Here is a 23536-nt window from a genome sequence, read left to right as displayed (position 1 = left end):
AGCCTTCCAAGAACCCAGTGCTCTGGAGGGACACTGACTCATCATCCCTGGTGCTGCAAAGTTTATAGCCTGATTGAGAAGATGTACAAAAGCAAGCCCTAAATGACAGTCAGTAGTCAAACTGTGGGACTCCATGAGGTTAGACGTCAAATGCTGCTGGTGTCCAGGTTACCAGTGTCATTCAATAACTAAACCCAATAGTTACTTCTCGGCCTTGACCTTGCTGTCATCCGTCAGCAACATTTGACCCAACTGATCACTTATTCTAGGAAACATTCTTCCCTTGGCTTCTAGGACTCCACACATTCCAGGTTTCCCTCCTACCCCATTGGTTGCTCCTTCTTAGTCTCTTTTGCCGATTTCCTCATCTCCTGTCTTGATGCTGCTGGGTCCCCAGGCAGGGCCCTCCACTCTCTTCTCCTTTCTGTCTGTACTTACTCCCTTGGTGACATCATCGAGTAGTGAGACTTTATTTAAATGCTACATGAGGGCCGGTGACTCAGCAAGTCCAAAACTGAACTCCTGATGTCCCTCCTCCAAACCCTCTCCACCCACCGCCTTCTCTGACTCCGTCGATGATAACTCCAACCTGCCTGTTGCTGAAGCCAAAACATTTGGCACCATCCTCGATTCCCTTTTATCGCACATCTCCTATCCAACCCATCAGAAAATCTGTTAGCTCTACTTTCTTAAAGCATCTAAGATCCAACCGTTTCTCACCACTGCTTTCCTACCACTGTGGTCAGAGCCGTCATCCTCCGCTGCCTGGATTACTGCAAATCCTAACTAGATTCCCTGCTTCTATCTCACCCTATACAGTCTACTGCCACCACTGCATCAGAATGCCCCTGGGAAAATATGTCTGGCTATGCCACTCTCCTGCTCAAAATCCTGCAGTGGCTCAGATTAAAAGCTAAAGATCTAGTTCCCAGTGCTCTACAGCAGGATCTCACTGCTTATCCATTCCAAAGGCAGTAGTAGTCACTTGTGATGGAACATGATGATGTGAGAAAAAAGAATGTATATATGTATGTGTGACTGGGTCACATTGCTGTACAGTAAGAAATTGACAGAACACTGTAAATCGGCTATAATGGAAAAAATAAAAATCATTATTGAAAAAAGAAAAAGAAAAAGCTAAAGGTCTTCATGTGGCCTAGAGGACCCTGGATGGTTTGACCTCTCGTTACCTCCAGACTTTATCTCTTTATCTTCTTCTCCTCCCCCTTCACTCCCTTGGCCTCCACAACCCTGGCTCCTCCAACATATCAGCCTACTTCCATGAACCAACTATTCTTTCTACCTGGAACAACTAGGTAGTATGCCTTAGGGGCTGTCAGCTGGGCCTTCCCCTTCAACCCACCAAGACACAGAACACAGCTTTCTGAGTGCCCTTAACACCACCTTCAGCCCTACTCCTTACCATCTCTTTCCACCAATGAACCAAATGGTTCTCCATCAAAGTTCCTGGCAGCTTCTAGGATTAGACAAATGAGTCCAGCTGATCCCCAGAGATTATCAATGGGCTGGTGAGCTGGGGGATAGAAGCTACATGTGAGGGCTTTGGCAAAGACCCTGATGTCAGGATGCAGGAGAATGGATTCAAATCCAACTGTTGGCACTAACCTACTTTTTTGCCACCTCAGCTTTCTTTGCTATAAAACCAGCATCTGGTGTTTGATAACTGGATGCATGGGTTTGAACCAGATCACTGGTTTTTAAACCAGACCTGCCTGAGTTCCCATCGTGGTTCAGTGGAGACAAACCTGACTAGTAACCACGAGGACACATGTTCAATCCCTGGCCTTACTCAGTGGGTTAAGGATCCAGTGAACTGTGGTTAGGTTGCAGATAAGGCTCAGATCTGGCGCTGCTGTGGTTGTGGCATAGGCTGGTAGCAATAGCTCCAATTTGACTCAGGAACCTTCGCATGCCATGGGCACGGCCCTAAAAAGACAAAAAATTTTTAAAAAATTTGAAAAACCCAGACCTGCCTATCAAAAATGAAGAGTCCTGGGCCCCAGCCCAGATCTCCCTAATCAATCTCTGGGTTGGTTCCTGGGAATCTAAATTTGTAATGAGTTCCCCCAGACAATCCGATGGGCTGCCAGTTTCAAGAACCACCATCATAGACAAGTGTCTCTGAATTTGGGCCTGGGTTCTTTGATATCTCAGGTTGTGTGTCCTAAGGCTGAATGTGGATCTCAGCAGTAGAACAAAACTTGGATAACCATTGAAGGGAGTGGTTCCTGACTTATTTCAGACCTATGTATTAGACAATCAGATTGTTATATTCCAAAGCAGTCATCTCCATACCTCTGGCTTTGAGACAGGACACGGGAAATTTTTTTCTCTTAGGTCCCCTTTATTTCACACAGTAAGCTTTTCCATTTGTGTAAATTATTGAGTTGAATCATGTGTTCCTCCTTCCTCCCTTGGCAGGGGAAGTTGCGGGTGCTGGCAGAGGGTGGAGGAAGCATCGGAGGTTATAGAAAGTTCCTGCCAATTTTCCCACCCTGGTGTTCCCACCCTAGCCCCCACTCTGGCCTCCAGGATGAGGGCAGAATCCCCCTCTCCTCTCCCAGGAGCTTGGGGGAGCTCTGGCTGAGGGTGTGTTCTGGTTAAGGCTTAAGGATGATGGTCCTCTTCCCCTTACATGCCTTATCATGTATCTTCCCCTTCTTCAAGCAAGAGTAATGTGTCTGCTGATCGCTCTTGACCATCATGTACAGGAACTTTCTTCCCCAAACCCCCCTTTCCCACCCCAAGAATGTGCTTTCAGAGCTAAAAACGAGGCTACTTCCTGTTGTTTAGATGAGGACTTGAGCTGATCAGAGCAGAGGCTGAGGAGGGAGCCTTGGTTTCTGGGCTTTGCAGAGACACCAGCATAAAGCTTTCTTAAAGGGCCATGATCTCATTTAAGATGAGCCATTCATGAGGAAAAGCAAAAGAAGCAACCCATTTTAGTGGAAAAGCACTGGCCTTGGAGGCAAGAGACCTGGATTCCAATCTACGCTCTGCCTCTCACTAGAGTGTGATGCTGGGGCAAGTCCTTTCACCTTCTTGGGTTTCAGTTTTCATTATCAATAAATAGGCAAATCTGACAATCACATAGGTGCTTGTAGAATATAGGTTCCTTACAGCTCCACAGAATTAAGGTGTGGCAAGATTTTGATCTAGTGGACTCCTTGAATAGAACTATACGGCAGGTTTCTTCTTTATTTCAGTGTGTTTTGCCTCACAATTTATAGGCCAGTGGCTGAGAAGGTCAGGATCTCTCTCTGCAGTCTCTTCATTTGTTGGGACTGGTTACTCCCTGGCAATGTCACTGGGATTGGAGGTGAGGGAGTAGTCAGAAGAGAATAGTGGGAGCAAAGGATACATCGTGGAAACTGTAAGAGGAAATGACAACGGAAAAGGTTACTGTCAAATCTCATCACAGATCAGTCTTTCTCCTTGGAAAAGCAACCCAAGAAAGATGGTCAATCAAGTTTAGATGGAATGAGCTCTATAATACCACTGGCTAATTAGAAAGCCACAGTGGTCCTGGGAAAAGCACCAAACTTGTAGTTGAATGACCTGGGTTTATATTTAGGTTTCACATGTTCTAGCCTTAAAAACCTTGGGAATTACCCAACCTCCCCAAGCCTCTACTCCTTATCCATAAAATGGGCATAATAATACCTAGTTTGTTATAATGATGGATGTCAGGGCACCTGGAACATAGTATAAGCTCAAACTTTAAAAAGATTGTCTCCTTACCTTTTTTTTTTTTTTTTTTTTTTTTTTTTTTTTTTTGGCCATTTCTTGGGCCACTCCCGCAGCATATGGAGGTTCCCAGGCTAGGGGTTGAATCGGAGCTGTAGCTGCCGGCCTACGCCAGAGTCACAGCAACGCAGGATCCGAGCCGCATCTGCGACCTACACCACAGCTCACGGCAACGCCGGATCGTTAACCCACTGAGCAAGGGCAGGGATCGAACCCGAAACCTCATGGTTCCTAGTTGGATTCGTTAACCACTGTGCCATGGCAGGAACTCCTGTCTCCTTACCTTTAATGCTGTTTTATGTTGGGGCACACCAGTTGAATTCCTGATTTTGAAGATCATATCTTTAGCATTGCCACCTACCTGCACTGTTACTAAGAAAGAGCAGAACTCCTGCCAAACTCCAAACCAGCCTTTGCCTTGGCACATTAAACGTACGCCATCAATTGTACCTACTGTCTCCTTTTGTAGACCGTTCTCATTCCAAGGATAGAGGCTGGATGTTATTCATCTTTGCATCCCTGGTGTCTGGCCCAGTGTAGTTAGTCAAAAAATATTGTGGGATAAATAAGTATTGTTTAACATGGGTATTGTTTCTTCATAGTTTTTATAATGCCAATAAGAAGAGTGATCAATAGTCTTTTGTATTTATATTTCATTTTGGCTTCAAATAGTTTTGCATGTATTAACTTAAATCTAATCCTAACCAGAAATCCATGAACAAGGTTAAACCCACTCCCCTCCATATCCCTATTTCATAGTTTGGAAAAAAGGAGGACCAGAGAAACAATAGGATGGGGGCATCAGTTCCTAGCCCAGCCCCAAGTGGCTAGCGTCCAGCTAGAAATTTTATTTGAGGTCCTACTATGTGTGCTGCACAAGCCAGGCACTCAAAAGACAGAAAGTGCTTTATGACCCAGTCCAAGGAAAGGCTCCACATATCCTGGGTTGAAATTCTGCTCTCCCTGCAAGACCTACCTCAAGGGCCATATTCTTCCTGAAGCGTGTGGTGGCTCCTCTGGAAATGAGTCCATCCTCTGGATTCCTAGAGCATTTAATTTTGCTTTCCATCTTGAGAGTGCACCAATTATGGGTTGCCTTGTCTCATAGACATGTGCATCCCCATTATAAATTTCCCCTGCGAGTACCTGGAAAACAGGGAGCATGGTCTTCATCTTTACGTCCCCTTCAAAGTCTAACATCCTGCCTGGCTCACATTGTTCTACAGAAATGTTTGCCAGAGGGAGGGAGAGGGGGAGAAATCTCACCTTTGGTCTGTCAGTACAGCGGGCAGTAGATTCTGTAGCTGGACAGGAACAGGCACTCAGTGAAAAATCTTGAAGAAAAAAAAAAAAAGTCTTATGAAGAGTATAACGCAAATATTTGTAAGACAGAATTTTGTTTCACAGAACCATTAGAAACTCATTTGATAAGTGAGATGTGCTGGCTATCTTCAAATAAGCAATGCAGATATAGCCTAGGGGACTTGTAGTTGAGAGTCAGTGTAGAGCAAAGAACTAACTATTGAACTAGAAGTTGGGGGGAAAAAAAGTTAGAAAACCCAGGCCTCCCCGCCACTAGCTGTGTGATGTAGTTGAGTCATTGAACCTCTCTAAGCCTCCATTTCAACTCTCACGAAATGGAAACAATTGTAGTTTCTCTCCCTCAGCAGCATCACCTTGTTTTGAGGGTTAAATAAGATCATCCATGTAGAGCACTTAGCAGAACGCCTGGAATGTGGTGAGCATGTGATCTGTAGTTGTCAGAAGTATTGTTAAGTGATATGTGGAAGGTGATAAGTATTTAGTATACAAAAAAGGGCCAAATTTAGAATTTTATCCTCTTGACCTTTTTTTTTTTTAGCCACACCCACAGCATGCAGAAGTTTCTAGGCCAGGGATTGAACCTGTGCCACAGCAGTAACCCAAACCGCAGCAGCAACAACACCAAGTCCTTAACCACTAGGCTACCAGGGAACTCCCCTCCCTTCAGTTCCTCTTCAGAAATTTGGTCTAGATTATCTCTAAATTACCAGTGGCTCTAACAACCAATAACTCAAGGGTTCCTTGTTGGCACTGTGCTTAAGTGTGTTTGGCTGTCGCTGCCAGTTTGGGGGCTCCACCTGAGCAGGTTGTCCAGTGAAGCAAGGTGAGGCTAAGGGTGTCAAGTCTTGAAGCATCAAGGACATGCATGGCACAATCCCCATGAGGCTAGGGAGCAAAGCCCTAAGAGGCACTGCCTCTGGTTCCCTCTGGCCCCACCCTGAATGTGACTGCAGAGACTTCCTACGCATCTTCTCAGACTCTTCACTGAGCCTCACATCTTCCCCCATCCAGCCTTCAGTCTCCAGCCATCAGCAGCCTTGAGGCTGGGTCACCCACACCTGGCCCTTCTGGCTATCCAGTAATAAGACTACATTCCCCTTGGTGATTTCTTGGTCAGTCTCATTTGAACTCCAACCAGGGCATCCTAGACAAGCTTCTGAACAGAGAGGGCAAAAATCTCTCCAGCCTTTCACTAATAATAATTAATGAAAGTTAATAATTTTTACAATTCCCTGTAAACAAAGCCAAGGAGACAGACCCTGTTGGTATAATGTACACTTTGAGTCAGTTTCTCAGCAGTGAGGACAAGCTTTCCGTCATTTATCCCACACACACCTACAAAGCACCTACCAAGTGCCAGGCACCAGGGAACAAGGACGAGCAAAACCAGACCTAGTGCCTGCCACCATTAGGGAGTGTGAGAGCCAGGCCTCGGTAACATAATTCCACGGATAGGCATATAACTAGGATCTGTGATAAATGCTAAGATGGAGCATCAAATGGCTACCCAGCACCCCAGCAAGGCCAGCCGCCCAGTGTTTGGCTCACAGATAATGTATTACTAGTCTGGTACTCAACCAACTAGCAGACACTCACACAGGCAGCCTCCTGGCAAATGCATACAGTCGTCATATCTGCTACCCAGATGCCAAGGTCTTGCCCAAGAAAAGGAAAAGCCTCCTGATTCCAAGTCAGTTGATGCCACTACTTTGCAGGCACATGTGGTTCCGTCTGTGCTGTGTTGATCTTCACTAATTGTATGGGTCGTACCCTGAATCCCAAGGCCAGGGAAAGGGGCGCCATCCCGCCATCAAGGATACCATACCAGGCGGAGCTAGAACACAGATGAGGCAGCAGAACAATCAATCGTGAGCACATGATTCTCAAGGCTCTCTCCTCACTTGTATGAAAGCATAACAGAAAGTAGCCAGCTGGGTTCAGGAGCTGTCCAGGGTTGTAGGTTCCCAATTTTCCCATGCGGTGGAGATCTAACCAGAAAGACAGTCACTCACCAGCCACTTTGCTCATTCAGGTTGAAAAGTAGAAATGTTCCCCCAAACTGTGCACTTCACAAAGGTCTCTCTGGCCAAGGTCTCACCTAGAAGCTGAGATAGAGCAAGGCAAGTGACCCCTAAAGAGCCTGTGGGTACTTGGGAGGGGTGTCTACTGGGATTCCCCTCGGTGCTGGGAAGTAACCATGGCAACACACCAGTCATTCCTCTTCAGTGGTGGCAGGCCTACCGGGAGACTCTGCTCTGCTTTGTCACTCAGTCCTTCAAGTGCCCATATTGGAATCAGCATACCCTAAATGGGGCCTGTCTTCCCCCTCTTTACACCCTCCCTCATCTCTTAAAGCCCACTGCCCACCCCCACATTCCCTGCCTTGTCAATGGCATCACCTGTTGCCTAAGCCAGAGACCCAGAGTCATGCATTTCCCCTCACAGTGGCTTGTGGAACTTTCCTCCACCCAGTGTGAGCTCTCTTCTACATCCCTGTGCCTGGCACAGTCTCTGAGACCTCTGAGCATATTAATATTGGTTGACCCAGGGTTAGGGGCATCTGGAGCGGTTAGTTAGAGAATCATATTGGATGAAATGGAACTTGTGTGTGTGATGCTGGTGCGCGATGTTCCAGGACCCCTGTGCCAATGTCTGCCCAAACAGGAGGCCAGGAGGTCTGCCTGCTGTCCTCACTGTTGCCTTCTCCAAGCCCCTGTCTGTTCCCAGCTGCCTCCACATCACGCAGTCCCTCCGTGCCTGTCAGGCCTGTCTGCTGGACTCTGCATGCTAGGCCAGGCATGTTTTTGCAGCAGCCAGATAAAGGCCACACCACCTGGTTCTCAGGTGCCTGTTTCTATAAGAACTATGGTATTTTCTATGTAGTATTGAAATCTCAGAATCACAGGTCTCTTAGAAATTTAGAGATCATGTTGTCCTCTAGATAAGGAAAGTGAGAACCAGCAGGTGAAGTGGCTGGCCCTTGGCCCAACCAGGACTGAAATGCAGGTCTTTTAGTTCACCCAGACCAGCCCTCTGTCCTCTAGAGCAGAGGTTGGCAAGCTGTTTCAGTAAAGGACCACACAGTAACTGTTAAAATAGGTGGGCTTTGTGGGCCATATAGTCGTAGATGGAACTGTTAACCTCCATCCCTTTAGCATGAAAGTTGCCATAGAAAACACACAAATGGGCATGGATGTTTTCCAACCCACCTTTATTTGCACAAACAAGTAGCAAGCTGGATATGGCCCTTGGGCCGTGGTTTACCCATCCCTCCACTAGAAAATCATGTGGTCCACAGCCAGCAGCAAGGGCATCCCTGTGAGAGATTATCAGAAATGCAGACTCTCAAGCCCAGGCCAGACCTACTGAAGCCGAATCTGCATGTCAGCTAGATCCCTAGTGATGGTGAATTTGAGAAGCCACACTGGTGGGCCTGGCTGCTCCTCCTGAGAAGGCTGACAAGAAACTTTACAGATTAGAAAAGGGAAACCCAGGGAGATTCGTTGCCCCATCTAAGGTCACTCAAATTGGTGGACCTGAACTAGACCCCAATAGTATTTCAAACCTGGAATTCTTTCTACCAGACTAGCAGACTACCCACTCCAGCCTCCCCATCTCTGCCTGTCCCTGACCCACCTCCAGTTTACTGAAAATTTGAGTGAGGCCATCCTTCATTCTTCTCCACTGACTGAATCCCAAGGACTCTGCCTTCTGCCATGTCTCCTCCCCCAACTTCCTGCCAAGATGGGGAGGGGCAGCCAGGGCAGAATGGTGCCTCCGGAGGCTGTTCCCTCTGCAGAGGGAAACTTGCTTGTACAGGTTCAAGCTGGAGTTAAACTCTAACTTAATTCCTGCCTTAGGAGGTTTGCTGCTCAAAATAGAACCACGGAGCCAAGGAACCTTTCCTTTTTTACATGCAGAAGAAACTTCTAGACTGGCTCTTTGGCAGGCCTAGCCACTTCGAATTTTTCCCTCTTCTGCTTGCCCCGTCTTGGCCCACACACCAGCTCCCGTTCCCCTGTAGCAGCTCATTAGCCCTTTGATATCCAGCACCTTCTAAGACAAAACCTATAGCAACACTCCATGCTGGCCATAGGCTCAGCACAGCCTGAATGTCGCTGTGCTTCTTGAACTGTTTCTAAGTCTTGCAAGAAGTGCTCCATCTTTTTAATTAATCAATAAATATGTACCAGGCTGTTATTTACTGAGCACTTACTTATGGGCCAGGCCTGTTGCATATTTCATTATTTAATCCATCTTATGGCTGAGGACACTGAGGCTAATGGGGTTAAGTGATTGGCCCAAGAATACAGACAGTACCCAACAGAGCCAGACTCAAAACCACCTTCAAGTACCCAGAGTGCTGCAGGCACAGTAGAGGATGCAAACACAGAGTGTGGAGTGGTCTCGACCACTGGCATGCTAGACAAGCACCATGGAGGGGCAGACACACTCCATTAGAGTGTGGGAGGTAAGAAGAGGAGGGGCTTTCCTTAGGAACTCAGTCTCCAGCTGCCCAGCACTGTGCCAGGCACCTAGAAGGTTATCAGTACGTATTTGATGTATGTATGAATGAATGAATGAACAAGGTAGAATGTGTGTGTGCCAATACTTGGAGCTGGGAAGGATTTGCAAAGACCAAATGAGAGAAGGGGACCATGAGCTAGAGCAAGCTGACGTAGCAAAAGAGAAGACTGGAAAGATAGAGCCCCTGGAATAATGTGCCATGGAGTTTGTATATGATCCTTTGAATAATGGGAAGAGATGAGAGGTTTTAAGCCAGGAGCAAGAGGATGAGAGAGTAGCATGCAGTTCAGATTCGAGGAAAGGGAAAGGAACTGGCAACAAGGAGACCAGTTAGGAGGTGGCTGCAGAACACAGACTTCCAACTCTAAGGCCTTGAATGGGAGTCAGTGGCATAAAAGGAAAAATAGACAAAAGCTAACTGGCAGCGAGGGACAAAGGGGACACTACCACGTGGGTGATTCCTCCTTCCCCCCAAACCACCCAGCTTCTTCTGCCCACAAGCTCAGCCTCCATGCCCAAAGCCTTTCCCATTACCAATGGCTTCTTGGCAGAACAAATGCCTTCAGCAGGGCCTTGTGTCTTTTCCACGCAGCCAGCACCCATCTCTGCCCATTTCAGGACAATTCATCCAACACTTGTTAGCCACCTGCTTGTGTTTAGCACTAGATGCAAGAAGTGTTTTGCATTCATCATCTCATTTTAATCCCCTACAGAATCTCTCAGAGACACTTTATAATCAGAAAAATGAGGCCCAGGGAGGTTAATTGACCTGTCCAAAGCCACACTAATTGGTGATCTGGGATCAGAGCCAAGTCCAAGTATTCCAAACCTGGTATTCTTTCCACCCACACCACAATACCTTTCCCCACCTCCCCATTTCTGGTTGATCTTGACCCAACAACCAGAAGGTCACAACGTCCTCGAGCTTTGCCGTTCTGGGAGTGTGTGTCCCTCTGAGCTGTGATTCAGTTGGTGGGTATAGATCTCTGTAATGGACCATATAGGTCTCGTGCCTGAGACTCAGGCTTGAGTAGAACTGGAAAGTCTCAGCACCCATTGGTTTACTCTGTTACATATACTCTACCTGGAATCAAAACTTCCTGAGTTCAGTGGGCCAGATAATACACCAACTAACATTTCACCTTCAGGCCAAGAAAGAGGGCATTCCATTTAGCAGGACCAAGTTGCTGACAAGCCTTTGCTGAGAGGAGCCGAGGGGAGGCTTACCCCACTCTAGGCCCCCTTCCCTGCCCTTAGACACCCCATCACTCCAAGGCCTTTCCTACCTGCCTTTACTCTGAGCTTATTTCTGGAGTCAGATCGGCCTTGGTTTGAATTCCAGCTTTACCATATGCCAGCTTTGTGACTTTAGGCAGGTTCCTTCACCTCTCTGAGCCTTAAGATTTTTTTTTTTTTTTTAATGCTGGGATAATAGCTTCTACCCAACAGAGCTGCCATAAGGATTTACAACAATAATAATTAAACTAATTAATACTAATTAAAAGCTTTATAAAATCTCTAGACCTAGCCTAGAGTCTGTGCCCAGTAATAGTCCTTCTCTTCATGGCCTCATTGAACCACCAGGTCAGGATTCCTGCAGCCCCACTGCCTCCCAAGCCTTTTCAGACAGTCTCATTCTTGGTCTCTCTTAGAGGCAGAATGATATCAAAACGTCATTTCAGAGCCATTTCAGGAAACCATTTCTTCCGGAGAACAACTCCACCAGCACCCTGCCCTCCCTCCCTTCTGAAGCACCTGGCCCTTAGGCACAGAGAGCACTAGGACTCCCACCCCATCCCCACCCCCACCCCCAATGTATGGAGGCTTGAGCACAGCCCTGCCAAACCCAGGAAGAGAACGCCACACAGAATGGAGGCCCTGCCCGTCCCTCCTTGGCAGAAACTGGTGACAATGGCCATTGTGAGCCCACACTCGCTCTTCCTCTTGCCTGAGCGTAGGGCAGCACAGAACATGCTGTCTTCTGCACGGTGTGAGGAATGGCAAGACCCAGACGGGCAGGAAACCCAGCCTCCATCTTTGCTGGAAGGGCTCAAACAGACCTGGAGGAAAGAAGGCCCCCACGCCTGGTCACAGGAACAGAGGCCCAAGTTCCACAACCAGACAGCCGGAGCAGAGGAGGAAACCCCAGCCCCGCCTGGGGACCAACACATTTCCTCTCCCTTCCACCCTGCTGCTCTCCTCCTCCTCAGAAAGCGGTGCCTCTGGGCTGCTTTTTCTTCCCATCTCCACCTGGAATATCCAGAGTCCAAGACCGCTCAGTACTCTCGGATGCTTTTATGCCCTGATGGGCTTTACAGACCCCTGGGAACAGAAGACACCTGCAAACCAATGTGCTGAGGGCACAGAGGAAACACCCATCAGAAGGGGTGCCCAGCTGGACCAAGGGTGTCATGCCTGGAAGGTCTTCAGATCCTACTCTGTTCCCTTATTGCTCAGCCCAGGAACACACACACACACACACACACACACACACACACACACACACACAGGCAGGGAAATGAAAGGAACAAAAGCACTCATTTCTCAGTAAAAAGCTCCCTGTTTTAGAGTAAAAGAAGTTGAAACAAGGATGCGTCTCTTGTGAGGAGGGACAGTCATTCTACAATCTCAAGGTCACGCTCTCTGCCCTTCACAATATCTCTGCTCCCCTTTTCCTTAGGGCCCTTCTGCCCCTTCTCATCCTACCCTCCCCACTCCTCCTCCATCTCCACCCCTTTCCTCCTCCTGCACCACCTTCTGGGGGAGGGGGGGTAACATTAATTACCATCTGCAGAAGGCGGTGCACTTACTATGTAGCAAAGACAGCTTCCTGAGGACACCCTCTCTAAAGACACATAAAATCCCAGTAATAGCCACTGTTGTTCAGAGGCTTCTGTGTGCTCTCTGTGCAGGCCCTGAATGGCGTCACTTCTAAACCTCACCAACAACCCTGCTGGTGAGGCTGTTAGAGTTACATTTTCCAGATAAAAGACTTGGAGAAGCTAGGCAGCAACTCTCATAGTAATAGAACTAGTGAGCACCTAACGGTAGGATTCAGACCCAAGTCTGTCCCAGAGCTGAGCTCTGTGCTTCACAACTTGGCCCAGCAACACCTTCTTTACTCTGGGTTTACAAAATGTCAGGGGATGAGCCCCTGGCCTGTTTGGTTTGCCAGCCAGGGGGCCTCTTCCTTTATGTTGTGTCTGAGTTAGGATCTCTAAGGAAAGCGCTGGTCAGAGATTACCTTTCAGGGATACCTGAGGGCCAGATGGGCCAAGGGGGAGGGGTAAGTTACAGCCTTCCTTACTCGCCCTTTTGTACCTAAGGAAGCCCAAAGCTCCCTCCATCTCCATCCCCCCACCCCCAGCCTGTTTCAGGCTGCCATGCTTCTAAGCTGGCTTTGAAGCTCTCTAGCTGAGAGCAGCCTTTCATCTGCACGGATCAGACCCAGTAGGAAGCTTAGGTAGGCTGATGGATGCCGGGCTTTGTTGAATTCCTGAGCCGTCAAGGGCACATGGCCAATCCCCATGGTAATCTGAGGCAGGAGAGGAGCCCAAGGTGACGCCTGCCACAGCCTTGGCAGGTGGAGTCTGCCAGCTACCACGCACCTGTCTCAACTGCAGGGCTGAACCTGGCCCCTTGCAAGATGTGTGGGGTGGGGGGAAGGAGGCTTGCACCCTTTCTTTCTGAGGAGAGTAAGAAGGTCCCATACCTCCTGACCAATGTACCAGCTCTTCAGTTACCTAGTGATAGGGGGGTGTTTCTCTTTTTTCTTTCTTTCTTTTTTTATTTTTATTTTTTTTTATTTTTTGCTTTTTAGGGCCGTGTACATGGCACACGGAGATTCCCAGGCTAGGGGTTGAATCGGAGCTACAGCTGCTGGCCACAGCCACACAGGATCCAAGCCGCATCTGTGACCTACACCACAGCTCACGGCCAAGCCAGATCCTTAATCCACTGAGCAAGGCCTGGGATCAAACCCGAAACTTCATGGTTCCTAGTCGGATTCGTTTCCACTGGGCTACAATGGAAACTCCAGATAAGGAGCATTTCTAATTGCTGTTTACAGAGCACTTTCACATTCTTTATCTCTTTTGTCCTAAAAATAATCCATGATGTAGGTTTTATTATTGTCCCTCCTATGGGTAGGGACACTGTGATAGGGGAATGGAATTTGTCTCATCTCAAATTCATGGGTTGAAACCTTAATCCAATGTACCCCAAATATGGTTGTATTTGGGGGTAGAGACTTTAAAGAGTTAATTAAGTTTAAAGGAGACGGTTAGGGTGAGCCCTGATCCAATCTGATTGGCGTCCTTGTGCAAAGAGGACACTGGCCCAGAGAAAGACCCTGGGTTATGCGTGAGCACAGAGGAAAGACCATGTGAAGGGGCTGACCATCTGTAAACCAAGGAGGCAGACTTCAGAAGGAGCCAACCCTGCGAGGTGCAAGGTATGCCTTGATCTTGGCCTTCCAGCCTCCAGAAATGTGAGCAAACAGATTTGTGTTGTTTAAGCCGCCCTGCCTGTGGGATTTGTTATGGCCGCCCTAGCAACCTAACAGACCACGGGAAAACAAATAACCTGCCCTGTATGGACGCAGCTATTAAGCGTTAGCCACAAATTCAAAAACTTGTGCAGAGTTCCGCAGCTTTTTCCTTTATTCCCTGTGACTCTATATTTGTCTGTCAGAGGCCACGTATTAAATAGTGACAAAATTTTGCATCTTGAATTGTTAGATGCATACCCGACAGTAAGGGCTTCAGATCAGTATTCAATAACTAGGGTTACCCACTGAATTGATAGGATTCCAGCCCAAAGCAAGAACACATCTCAGTTCACCTGTGCTACTGTAACCCAGGTAAAAGGACAGTGCCCAGAGGTTTTACGACATTATACAGCTGCTCCAGGGGATGGGGCCGTCTTCCTCACCGCTCTGAAGGGATCGCTCAGAAACTCTCTGGCCATCACATAGTCAGGGTTTTAGCCCCTCCATTGAGGGCTGCTTGATTCCCTGGGGTGGCCCATTGCAGCCCTCAAACCTGAACCCCGGAGTGCTGATAGGAGCGGGGAGCAGGGGAGAGTGAAATTGAGGGGAGCAAGACATCCTGCTAGGCTAAGGGTCTCCCATGCTTCTCCAGGACACCATAAGTGAGGAGCACTCCAGGGCACACCCAAATCATAACACCAGTAACATCCCTTACATCTTAAATGACTGAATTACCATTAATATGAACCAGCAGCCTAGATGAGAATGAACGTAAAGATTATGCATCGAGAGAGAGGTGAAAACCAGACTGGGTCATCATCATCTGTCATGTGCATGAGTTAATTCATGGAAAACCTGTTACCCTGTTCCATCTAGGCAAGTTGTGGTTGTTCTTATTAATCATTAATTTTTCCTCTGCAAGGTGTGTGGGGTGGGTTCTTTGGCACTAAAGCACATATTTTTTTTTTTGACATTTTGTTTTATTTTTTTCCACATGACCTAATTCCTTTTTTTTTCTTTTTTAAATTGAAGTATAGCTGATCAACACCTGAAACTAAAGCATGTATTTCATTCAATTTATTCAACAAACATTTATTGGGAGGCTTTTATACACCAAGAGCTAGGCTGGTTGCTAAGGATGTAAAGAAAAACAAAACAAGAATACACCCATGCCTTCAGCGCTCTGTGGGGTCGGGAAAGTGATGTGCACAGAACAGGTGTCACTGGGTGAGATGCCCTGAGCACAGGAGAAAGAAGGAGCAGGGTGCCTGGGGTGTCCTGGGGGAAACAGTAGCTCTTCAGGCAGAGGGATACCTGTGCTGACCTTGAATGCCTCTCCAGCAACCAAGACATTGCTCCTTGGCTTCCAGAGGGTTTGACGAGGGAAGATGTGTGGCTAAACCTGGAGCGTTCTGCCAGCTGTGTCAGTACTGAGCTCCAACCCCTCCTCCCGACAGCGGCAGGACTAAAGAAATAAAAGCGAAAGGGGGCTGTTGAGATCAAAGAGGTAGGAAAAGGAGCAGAGTCAGGGAGGAGTGTAAAGGAGGAAAAACAGCCGGAACAGACACGCACTTGATCTAAAGCTCACCTGAATTTACAGCCTTTGTGTGGAGGTGTGAAACTACGAGAAACAGTGGAGATTTTTTAAAATGTTTTAGCTTGAGTATTATGGTCTGGGGACTCTTGTACACAACTCTAAGAAGGTGGATAGATAGGCTGTTGGGAGTTGTCAAGGGGGAATGCAGCAGAAAAGGAAAGTGAAACTAGTGTATTTTGGGAGCCATTGTGCAGGCACTTCCATACCCACCTCTGTCATTTCATGTTTAGTCACACTTTGAGGTCATTATTATTATTCCTAACTCCTGCTTTTCAAGTGAAGAAGCCCTGGATCAAAGCAGTCAGGAAGTAGCTTGTTGATATTCTCCTTCACTCCAACTCCTGCTTGTGTTTTGGAGCTGTTTTATTGCCTAAGGCTCAAGTTCTCCAACTTGAGTGTGCTTCAGAATCTTCCAGAGGGCTTGTCAGAACACAGGCTGCCGGTCCCAACCCCCTGTGTCTCTGATTCAGTAGGTCTGGGTGAGGCCTGAGGATGTTCGTCTCCCACAAGTTTCTAAGCGATACTGAGGATGCTGCTCCAGGATCATGCTCTGAGGACCACTGGCCTGTGGGGATGACCGACCCAGTTACCCAGCCCAGTGCTTCCCAAATTGTTTGCATTTTGGAATCACCCTGGGGATCTTTAAAAGCAAATACTGATGCCTCTTTTCCAGGCACACACATTCTTTTCTCTTTCTTTCTTTCTTTGTAAATTGAAATATAGTTGGTTTGCAACAGACAGAATCTACCATGGAAATCCAGAAGCTGTTAAAAGATGTGAAAGAATGCAATCCAAAATGGGCAGGTATACAACAAAGTGATTCAGTTATACATATGTATTTTTTCAGATTATTTTCCCTTAAAGCTTATCACAAGATATTGAATATAGTTCCCTGTGCTATGGAGTAGGAGGCCCACACATTCTGATTTAACTGGTATGGGGCAACCTGGGCATCATGATTTTTTTTGGCCATCCCAAAGGCATGAGGAAGTTCCCAGGCTAGGGATGGATCCTGAGCTACAGCAGTGGCCTGAGCCACAGAAATGGCAATGCCTGATCCTTAACCCACTGCACCACCAGGGAACTCCTGGGCATCATTACTTTTAAAAACTCCCAGGTAATTCTAACGTGCAGCGAAGTTTAGGAACCACTGACCAAGCCTCACCTCTTGCCTCTGATCCCCATCACAGTCCTTTCCTTCAGCTGCCCACTCCTGGGGCCACAGGTAGAACTTGCCATCCACTGGCACTGTTCACAGCACATCCTGCCAATCCCCCTTCTCAGAACACCTGCTCCTAAAACTCATCAGGTCTCTTCCTGGCTGTCTCTCCTTTTGTCTAGTCCATCATCTCCTTCCCTATTCAGTCTAGACCCTATGGTCCAGTAATTACTGCAATCATCTCTTGCCTGCAGCAATACATCAACCACCCTGGACTTTCTTTGACCATATTTCTTGGGAATAGTTTGAGGAGGAATATCTAATGAGACTGCAGGCAGGCAAGTCCAGGGAGGTTTCTTGAAGTTGACAGCACTTGAGGTACTTGATGGGCAAGTGAAAGTGGAAGAGGGCATTTCAACCAGGGACACCACTTAGGTAGAGACACAGAAGAGGGAGATGGCAGGGTTTACCCAGGGAGCTACATGTTGCTGTGTATGTCTGGAGCAGGGACTTGGCCTGACAGTGTCAGGCAATAAAACTGCAGAGGCAACCTCTTGCCAGATGGGGGTGGGCCTTGGGCATGAAGCCAAGGAATTTACATCTTTACAAGGTTGAAGAGCAGTTGATAGTTTTTTTGAAATGACTTTTACATTATAGCAGTAATACATACTTATAGAAAATGCAAAACACCTAGAAAAGCATAAAGCAGAAAATAATAATCACCTTTAACCTGTTTACCCAGAACTCACCACTGTTAAGATTTTGGGGGAATTTGTTCTTTGCTTCTATGCATATTCTTACTTAGTTAAGGACATGCTATAGAAGTAAGTTTATATCCTGCCTTTGTACTTAACATTATAATGTGCACATTTTTTTATTAAAGTATAGTTGATTTATAATGTTATGCCAATTTCTGCTATATAGCAAAGTGGCTGAGTCATATATATATATATATACATATATATATGTATATATATATATATATATTCTTTTTTCATATTCTTTTCCATCACGGTCCATCCCAGGAGACTGGATATAGTTCCCTGTGCTATACAGTAGGACCTTGTTGTCTTTCCATGCTGAACGTAATAGTTTGCATGTACTAACCACAAATTCTCAGTCTATCCCACTCCTCACCCCCTTGGCAACCACAGCTCTGTTCTCTCTGTCTCTGTGTGTTGAAATTTTGTAAATATTTTACTAGTAGTATAAAATTCTCCTATAGGATACCATGTAATTTATTTAACTATTCTCACACAGGTAGGAATGAAAGAGGGGGAGAGTTCACTGTCATAAATGATGCTACAATATTCATATTTGTATGAACTTAGATTATGTCACTAGTTTCTTGTGATCAGTATCAAGAAATTAATCAATAGTATTGAAAGTTTTAGACCCATTACCAAACTTCTTTCTAAAAACTTTTCTGCCAGTTTACTCTCTGATCATAGGTTTGAAAGAAGGCATATTTCATCTACTCTTCCTAGCGCTTGTTGGATGACACAAGCAGATTTGCAATTATAAAATCCATATTAGATGCTGAATCCAGAGGCCTGATGAGAACTGCTAATGCTGTCCTTGCTGTTCTGTCTTTGCTTCCACATTCCTCCGATTCCCGTATTCCCATTCTTTACCTTTTTTCTTTCTTGGAAAGCATATATTAAGTGTTTGCTGCACACAGAGCACTACACAAGGCTTTGTTACCAAGAACAGTGCTGAAAGGCCAAGTTCTGTGGTTGCAACAGGTTGGCGCCTAGCCCCAAATCCTTCTTTTACAGTTCTATGAAAAAAGAATTTCAGGATAGTATTTCTCATTAGGTAGAAATATTTTTTATATTTTCCAATGAAATTTCCAAGTGAGTTTATTGCTGACTTAATTTCGTGGCGCATCCTGTGACTGTCCAATCCTACATATGATCATCCCTGTCACAAGGTCATTCCAGGACCCTGGAATGTCCTTCCTCTTTCTCCTTCCTAACCCAGCAAATTACCTTGGCATTCATCCTTCAAGACCTCTCTGAAACATCTGTGACACCTCTCTTCCATACTTTGCCCAGTCAGAGTTGGTCACTCTGGCCTTCCTGTTCCTATAGTTCAAGTACATTTTCTACTACTAACACTTTTTCTCCCTCTTGGCCAGGAGTCCCTTCTAGAGCATTTTGTATTCCCAGTTCTTAACACAGTGTCTAACACTTGGTTGCCACTCTGTATCTGTTGAATGAATGAATGAGTGAGTGAATTAATGAATTCCTGTTTTACTAAGGTACAAGGGCATTCATTCCATATTAAACATTAATGAGTTGAAGAGTGTAAAGGCAATATGGAGATGAATTGCCAAAATCACACTCTGAATCATTGGTACTTAGGTTAAAACAGACACCTGGTATATCAGATGTCCTGATCCTGGATTCTGAGTTCTGAGTTTAAATGTTCCCTGTGCCTGGACAATGACTTGTACTCTATTCTGTTTCATTTTCACTCTAGGTTTAGTTTCTGCATAAGTATAAAACTGTTTTATAGGTATCACACAAAAGAAGAATCTTGTGGTCCAATAAGTTTGGGAAACAGTCAGATATATTTCTTTCTGTCTGAACTTCCTGGTAGGCATGTGAGGAATTTGAAAGATCAGGTAGGCAATGGCAGAGGAGTAGAAAAGCAGTCAAGCCTTTCTTCAGTGGTAGACAGGATTCATCCTAGCCTCTTTATGCCAGAGAAGAGTCAGAGCACAAATTCAAAGGCAGCATAGCAAAAAGTGTAACAAGATCCTAGCCCCTTCCTCTACATTTATCTCCTGAGTCCCACGTTTGTGTAAGCCCCTGCCCCCCCACCCACCCACCATGCTGATGAGATCAGCCTGCATTACTGCTCCTCCAGAGCCAGGAAGCAAGGTAATGTGTGGGAAGTGATAGCTGCAAGGTAATGTGTGGGAAGTGATAACAACTTTTCGACTTAAAGCCATTCAACAGGAAAATTTGTTAAAAGACCAAGACATTGTAAAAGCTGAAACACTTGAGTCTATTAAGTCCCCTGCTTCTTAGAACATTTTGTTACCAGGGAATGTTTCAAGGAGGGAAAACATTGAGCCATCACAGCACTGTCAGCTATCAAAGCCTGGTACAGAGAGCAACATTTTACAAGACATCTGTCTCTCTGCCAACAGAGAAACTCCTAAAAAGTTCTGCCTCTCTGTTCTCCTTTCTCCTGTCCCAATATAACTCCCCCACCCCCCTCACCCTTGCACACACTCTGCATGTCTCCTCTCCCTCCCCATCGCTTTTCCTCCTCCCCCTCCCTCCTTCTCCCCTCCTTCTCCTCCTCCTTTCTCTCTTTCCCTCTCCCTTCTCCCATTCATAACCCATATTGATTTCACAGACACTGTCAAATGACACAGCTAAAACTATTCAATGGTTATTCAACAGACTTTGGTAAGAAGGGAGCTAATTAAGTGACTAGAGGTTTAGACATTTGTTGTTGGATCAAGACTCCTTACAAGAGCCTGGAGCACTCTTCTAAACAAATGCTGTCCTTTCATGGCTTCTGGTTCCAAGTCCAAATGAGATGAAGGCTTTAAGGGGACAGGATCTTGTCACAGATATGAAAAAAGGAGCACCAGACAAGGAGAATGGGAGTGTTGATGGATGTAGAGGGGAAAACCTATGTACCTGTCACAGAGAGACGAATGCAACATGTGTATCTCTTGGTATCTGGTGTCCTTCGGTAATCTTTAGTAAGTTAGACTTTAGCAGTGTTTACGCATTTGTGGTCAGCCCAATAGTTTGTTTAACTGTCTTCATTAGAATTACATCCATCAAGAGAATGTTTTTTAAACAATAGTTAGTCTTCTAAACAAAAAAGTTAAGACAAACCCAAATATCTCCTTGCCAATCTTAATAAACACTATTACACTATACCAGGAGGCACCTTAGAAGACAGAAGCCATCTGTTAAATAAACGAAAGCATTCACATTATACAGTTTTCAATTAAGTGAATATGAATAGGATGTTAGTGATCAGGCACAACCTATGAGAAAATTACCCTTGCCTTAGGAGGTAAAGGAATTTCCATTTAAATGTTTTTCTCTTTTAAAGAATCTGCCTTTTTATTTTGCTTCTGTTTTAAATAAATAAAAATCGTGTTGTAAAAATGAGCCTTGGGCCCGACATCAAACCTTAATCCTGCCATTGCTTTCCCCAGAAATTGGACAGGCACAATGCAAGCCCCAGGAGCTCTGAGAAAAAAAAAAAAAATGACCTCTTCTAGATGCTGAATCAGAAGCAACTGCCACCATGGGAGGCCATCAAGCCTATGTGACTCCAAGCCCGAGACTCATATTTTCTGTCCCTCTTTTTGTACTGTGGAACTGAGAATAATCTGGTGTAGGTGAAATATTCTTTTCCTTGGCTCAGATTAGGCACCTGGTGTCCTGAAAGAGGTCACTGACTTCCCCAAGGATGTCCAAGGAGGTTGGCTCACCACTGGCTTACCGCAGGCCAAATTTGAAGTTAATTAACCATCAGTCATCGTCAGTAGGGCCAAGATGTTATTCAGACATTCAGAGGAGAGAAACCTGATCCAGCTAAGGATAACGACCTTCATCAACATTCCTTCCTATCCTAATCCCAAACCAGGGTGTCTTTAGCTGCACTTGGGGGGGGGGGGCTGAAAAGTATTTTGGAAATAGCTGGTTCGTCAATTACATTACTCTCCATTTGAAGAAGCTTGTGGATGCATCAGTCTATTCATTGGATGCATGTTAACCTTCTGAATCAAAACCTTTTTTCACTAGAACTGGGTTTCTCTTTATGAAAAGGTACATTTATTGGCCTCTGGGGAAATTCCCTCTTCAAAATGAGGATGAAAATTCTGTTTGGTGGGAGATGAAGGGATTTTGACAGATCTAGGTTGGCCATCTAGGGACCAGGCTTTCTGGCCAGAACCAGACTGGAAAACAGAGAGATGTGTATGCATTGCTTTTGCTTGTCTCACTCTACAGATCTCAGTGACCAGCTTCTTGAAGTGGTGGGGCTGGAGGGAGCCATGGAGATGGGGCAGATCTACACTGGCCTGAAGAGTGCAGGCAGGAGGCTGGCCCAGTGCTCCTCAGTCTCCATCAGGTATGACTCATCACCCAGCATCCTTCCATTAACATTCTTACAAATAACAAGGAAGCCACCTTTGGATTTCCATGCAGGGAGATTGGGGTGGGGGGGCGCAGAAGCTTGATAGCATTTGTAAAGAATGCCTTTGGATACCGTTTCCCAAGCCAGGTGTAACACAACCATCCAGGACATCAACTCAGAGGGTCCCACCACCACCAGTTTGCTATTCTCTTGGCATGAATTGCTGAAATTCTCTAAATAGGATTGTAAGATTATGTGGTCCAGAGAAGAGAACTAGAGATCCGACTCCCTGCCTTCTTTATCTTTACAAATTCAAATGTTCGGTGCATGCCAGAGGGCATACTTGGACAAAAAAACAGGTTCTCTGCTCTATGCTGCCCTTTCTTGGATAGCGGTCTTAGAAACACTTGTATTAGAATTAGAAATCCCATATACCTTTGTCAGACAAACCATCAAGATCAGCAACCCTGTCATAACTGACTAAGAGGATGACAGTTCTTTAGCGTATAGACCATACAGTTCAGCCCCTGCAGGCTCCTGGAAGAGATGGGGTCTAATGAAGGTGCTCCTCTGATTTTGGTTGCTTCTGTTTAATAAATGCAATAGTCACAGACTTTTACCCACCTAATTATTTCAGGAGTCTTTATTCCTTTCCGTTTCTCATTTTATTTCTACAGGTCCAATCTATCCATATGTTGTGTTCTAAAGGAGACCACAGCATGGTGGTTCCCCAAAGTTATTTAAACACAGAACCCTTTTATCCCTTAACCTCTTGGGCAAGTGTCCTCAGAGCACACTTGGGGAATCTCTGTTCTTACTGCCACCCTGCATCCCTCAGCGAGGTCCTCAGAGCTGGTTCCCTGATCTACCCACTAACTCCCTTTCTTCAGTCCCTCGGTGTTGTCTCTGTCTTCTCTATTATTCCCTAAATTGTTGCTCCTCTTTCTCTCTGGACTGTTGTTGTGATGGGGCCCCTGTTTCCCAGGTTAATCTCTACAGTTCCTTCCCTGTCCTTTCACCATGACTCTCTCACTGAATACGTCCAATCTTTTAGCACATCCAAACCATCACATATGTAGACCAGAGAATATAATATCTTGATCCCTGGAGAATTTTAAAAAACCTGTATAAGAGGTAGCATATTTCCTGTTTCCAGATAGAAACAAGAGGGGGTGAGTCGAGAGCCCAAACCTCCTAGGCATTCCCCAGATACTCTCCTCAGCCCCCCAAACCAAAACGCCACTCTCCTCTTATTTGTTTTATTATTAGGTTTATTTTTTTTTATTATTAAACTATCCTCAGGCTCTTTCAGAGAATCATCTCCATCAAAACAGCTTGCCTTCCTCTTTTTATAATTTCAGACACAAGGCAGATGCTAAACCCAGGTGAGGGCTTTCTGGCCAGTGGGTGGCAACTGTTCCCTGCTCACCCAGACCGGACACCCCTAAAAGGACCTGCCTTTTCTCCGTGTCTTTCTCCTTTAACAATCCATATGCCAAAGAGGTCTTGACTCAAAGCAAGAAAGCAACACTTTCTACTCTCCCCTCGGGAA

General features: G+C 45.9%; 2 protein-coding genes across 34 annotated transcripts in view; one reads left to right on the top strand and one right to left on the bottom strand.

Moving 5' to 3' along the window:
- The window catches only part of DGKG (diacylglycerol kinase gamma), a 222045-nt gene that overhangs the window by 187103 nt on the left and 11406 nt on the right, over positions 1–23536 (top strand). For all 33 annotated transcript variants that reach the window (XR_014822643.1, XR_014822639.1, XR_014822644.1 and 30 more), the window contains one exon: positions 21858–21978. Coding sequence is in view for 21 of the 33 variants with exons in the window: in XM_084987519.1 (XP_084843645.1) it covers positions 21858–21978 (121 nt within the window). In the remaining 12 variants the exon portion in view is untranslated. The remainder of the gene's footprint in view (positions 1–21857; positions 21979–23536) is intronic.
- On the bottom strand, positions 2345–8828 carry LOC110256381 (uncharacterized). The gene is made up of 6 exons (XM_084987522.1): positions 8728–8828; positions 7104–7196; positions 6688–6925; positions 5035–5102; positions 4745–4914; positions 2345–3392 (listed from the first exon to the last, which is right to left on the bottom strand). The coding sequence occupies exons 3-6, from the start codon at positions 6710–6712 to the stop codon at positions 3353–3355; spliced, it is 303 nt and encodes a 100-aa protein (XP_084843648.1). The 5' UTR covers positions 6713–6925; positions 7104–7196; positions 8728–8828; the 3' UTR covers positions 2345–3352.

This window comes from Sus scrofa, chromosome 13 (assembly GCF_054392235.1).
Source record: "Sus scrofa isolate SSC_HxYL_T2T_F1_AM1 chromosome 13, Sscrofa_HxYL_maternal_Yorkshire_Landrace_v2.0, whole genome shotgun sequence".
Taxonomy (NCBI): Eukaryota; Metazoa; Chordata; class Mammalia; order Artiodactyla; family Suidae; genus Sus; species Sus scrofa.
The sequence above is the reverse complement of the archived record's forward strand: the minus strand, read 5'-3'. Positions and strand labels throughout refer to the sequence as shown.

Bases quoted from the DNA above. Each gene is read 5' to 3' on its own strand.
- LOC110256381 (XM_084987522.1), bottom strand. From the start codon at position 6,712: ATGCATTTGCCAGGAGGCTGCCTGT. The intron at 5,103-6,687 runs GTGAGTGTCTGC...TTTTTCTTCAAG, and splicing joins TTTGCCAGGAGGCTGCCTGT to ATTTTTCACTGAGTGCCTGT. The intron at 3,393-4,744 runs GTAGGTCTTGCA...TTCCTCTTACAG, and splicing joins GGAAGAATATGGCCCTTGAG to TTTCCACGATGTATCCTTTG.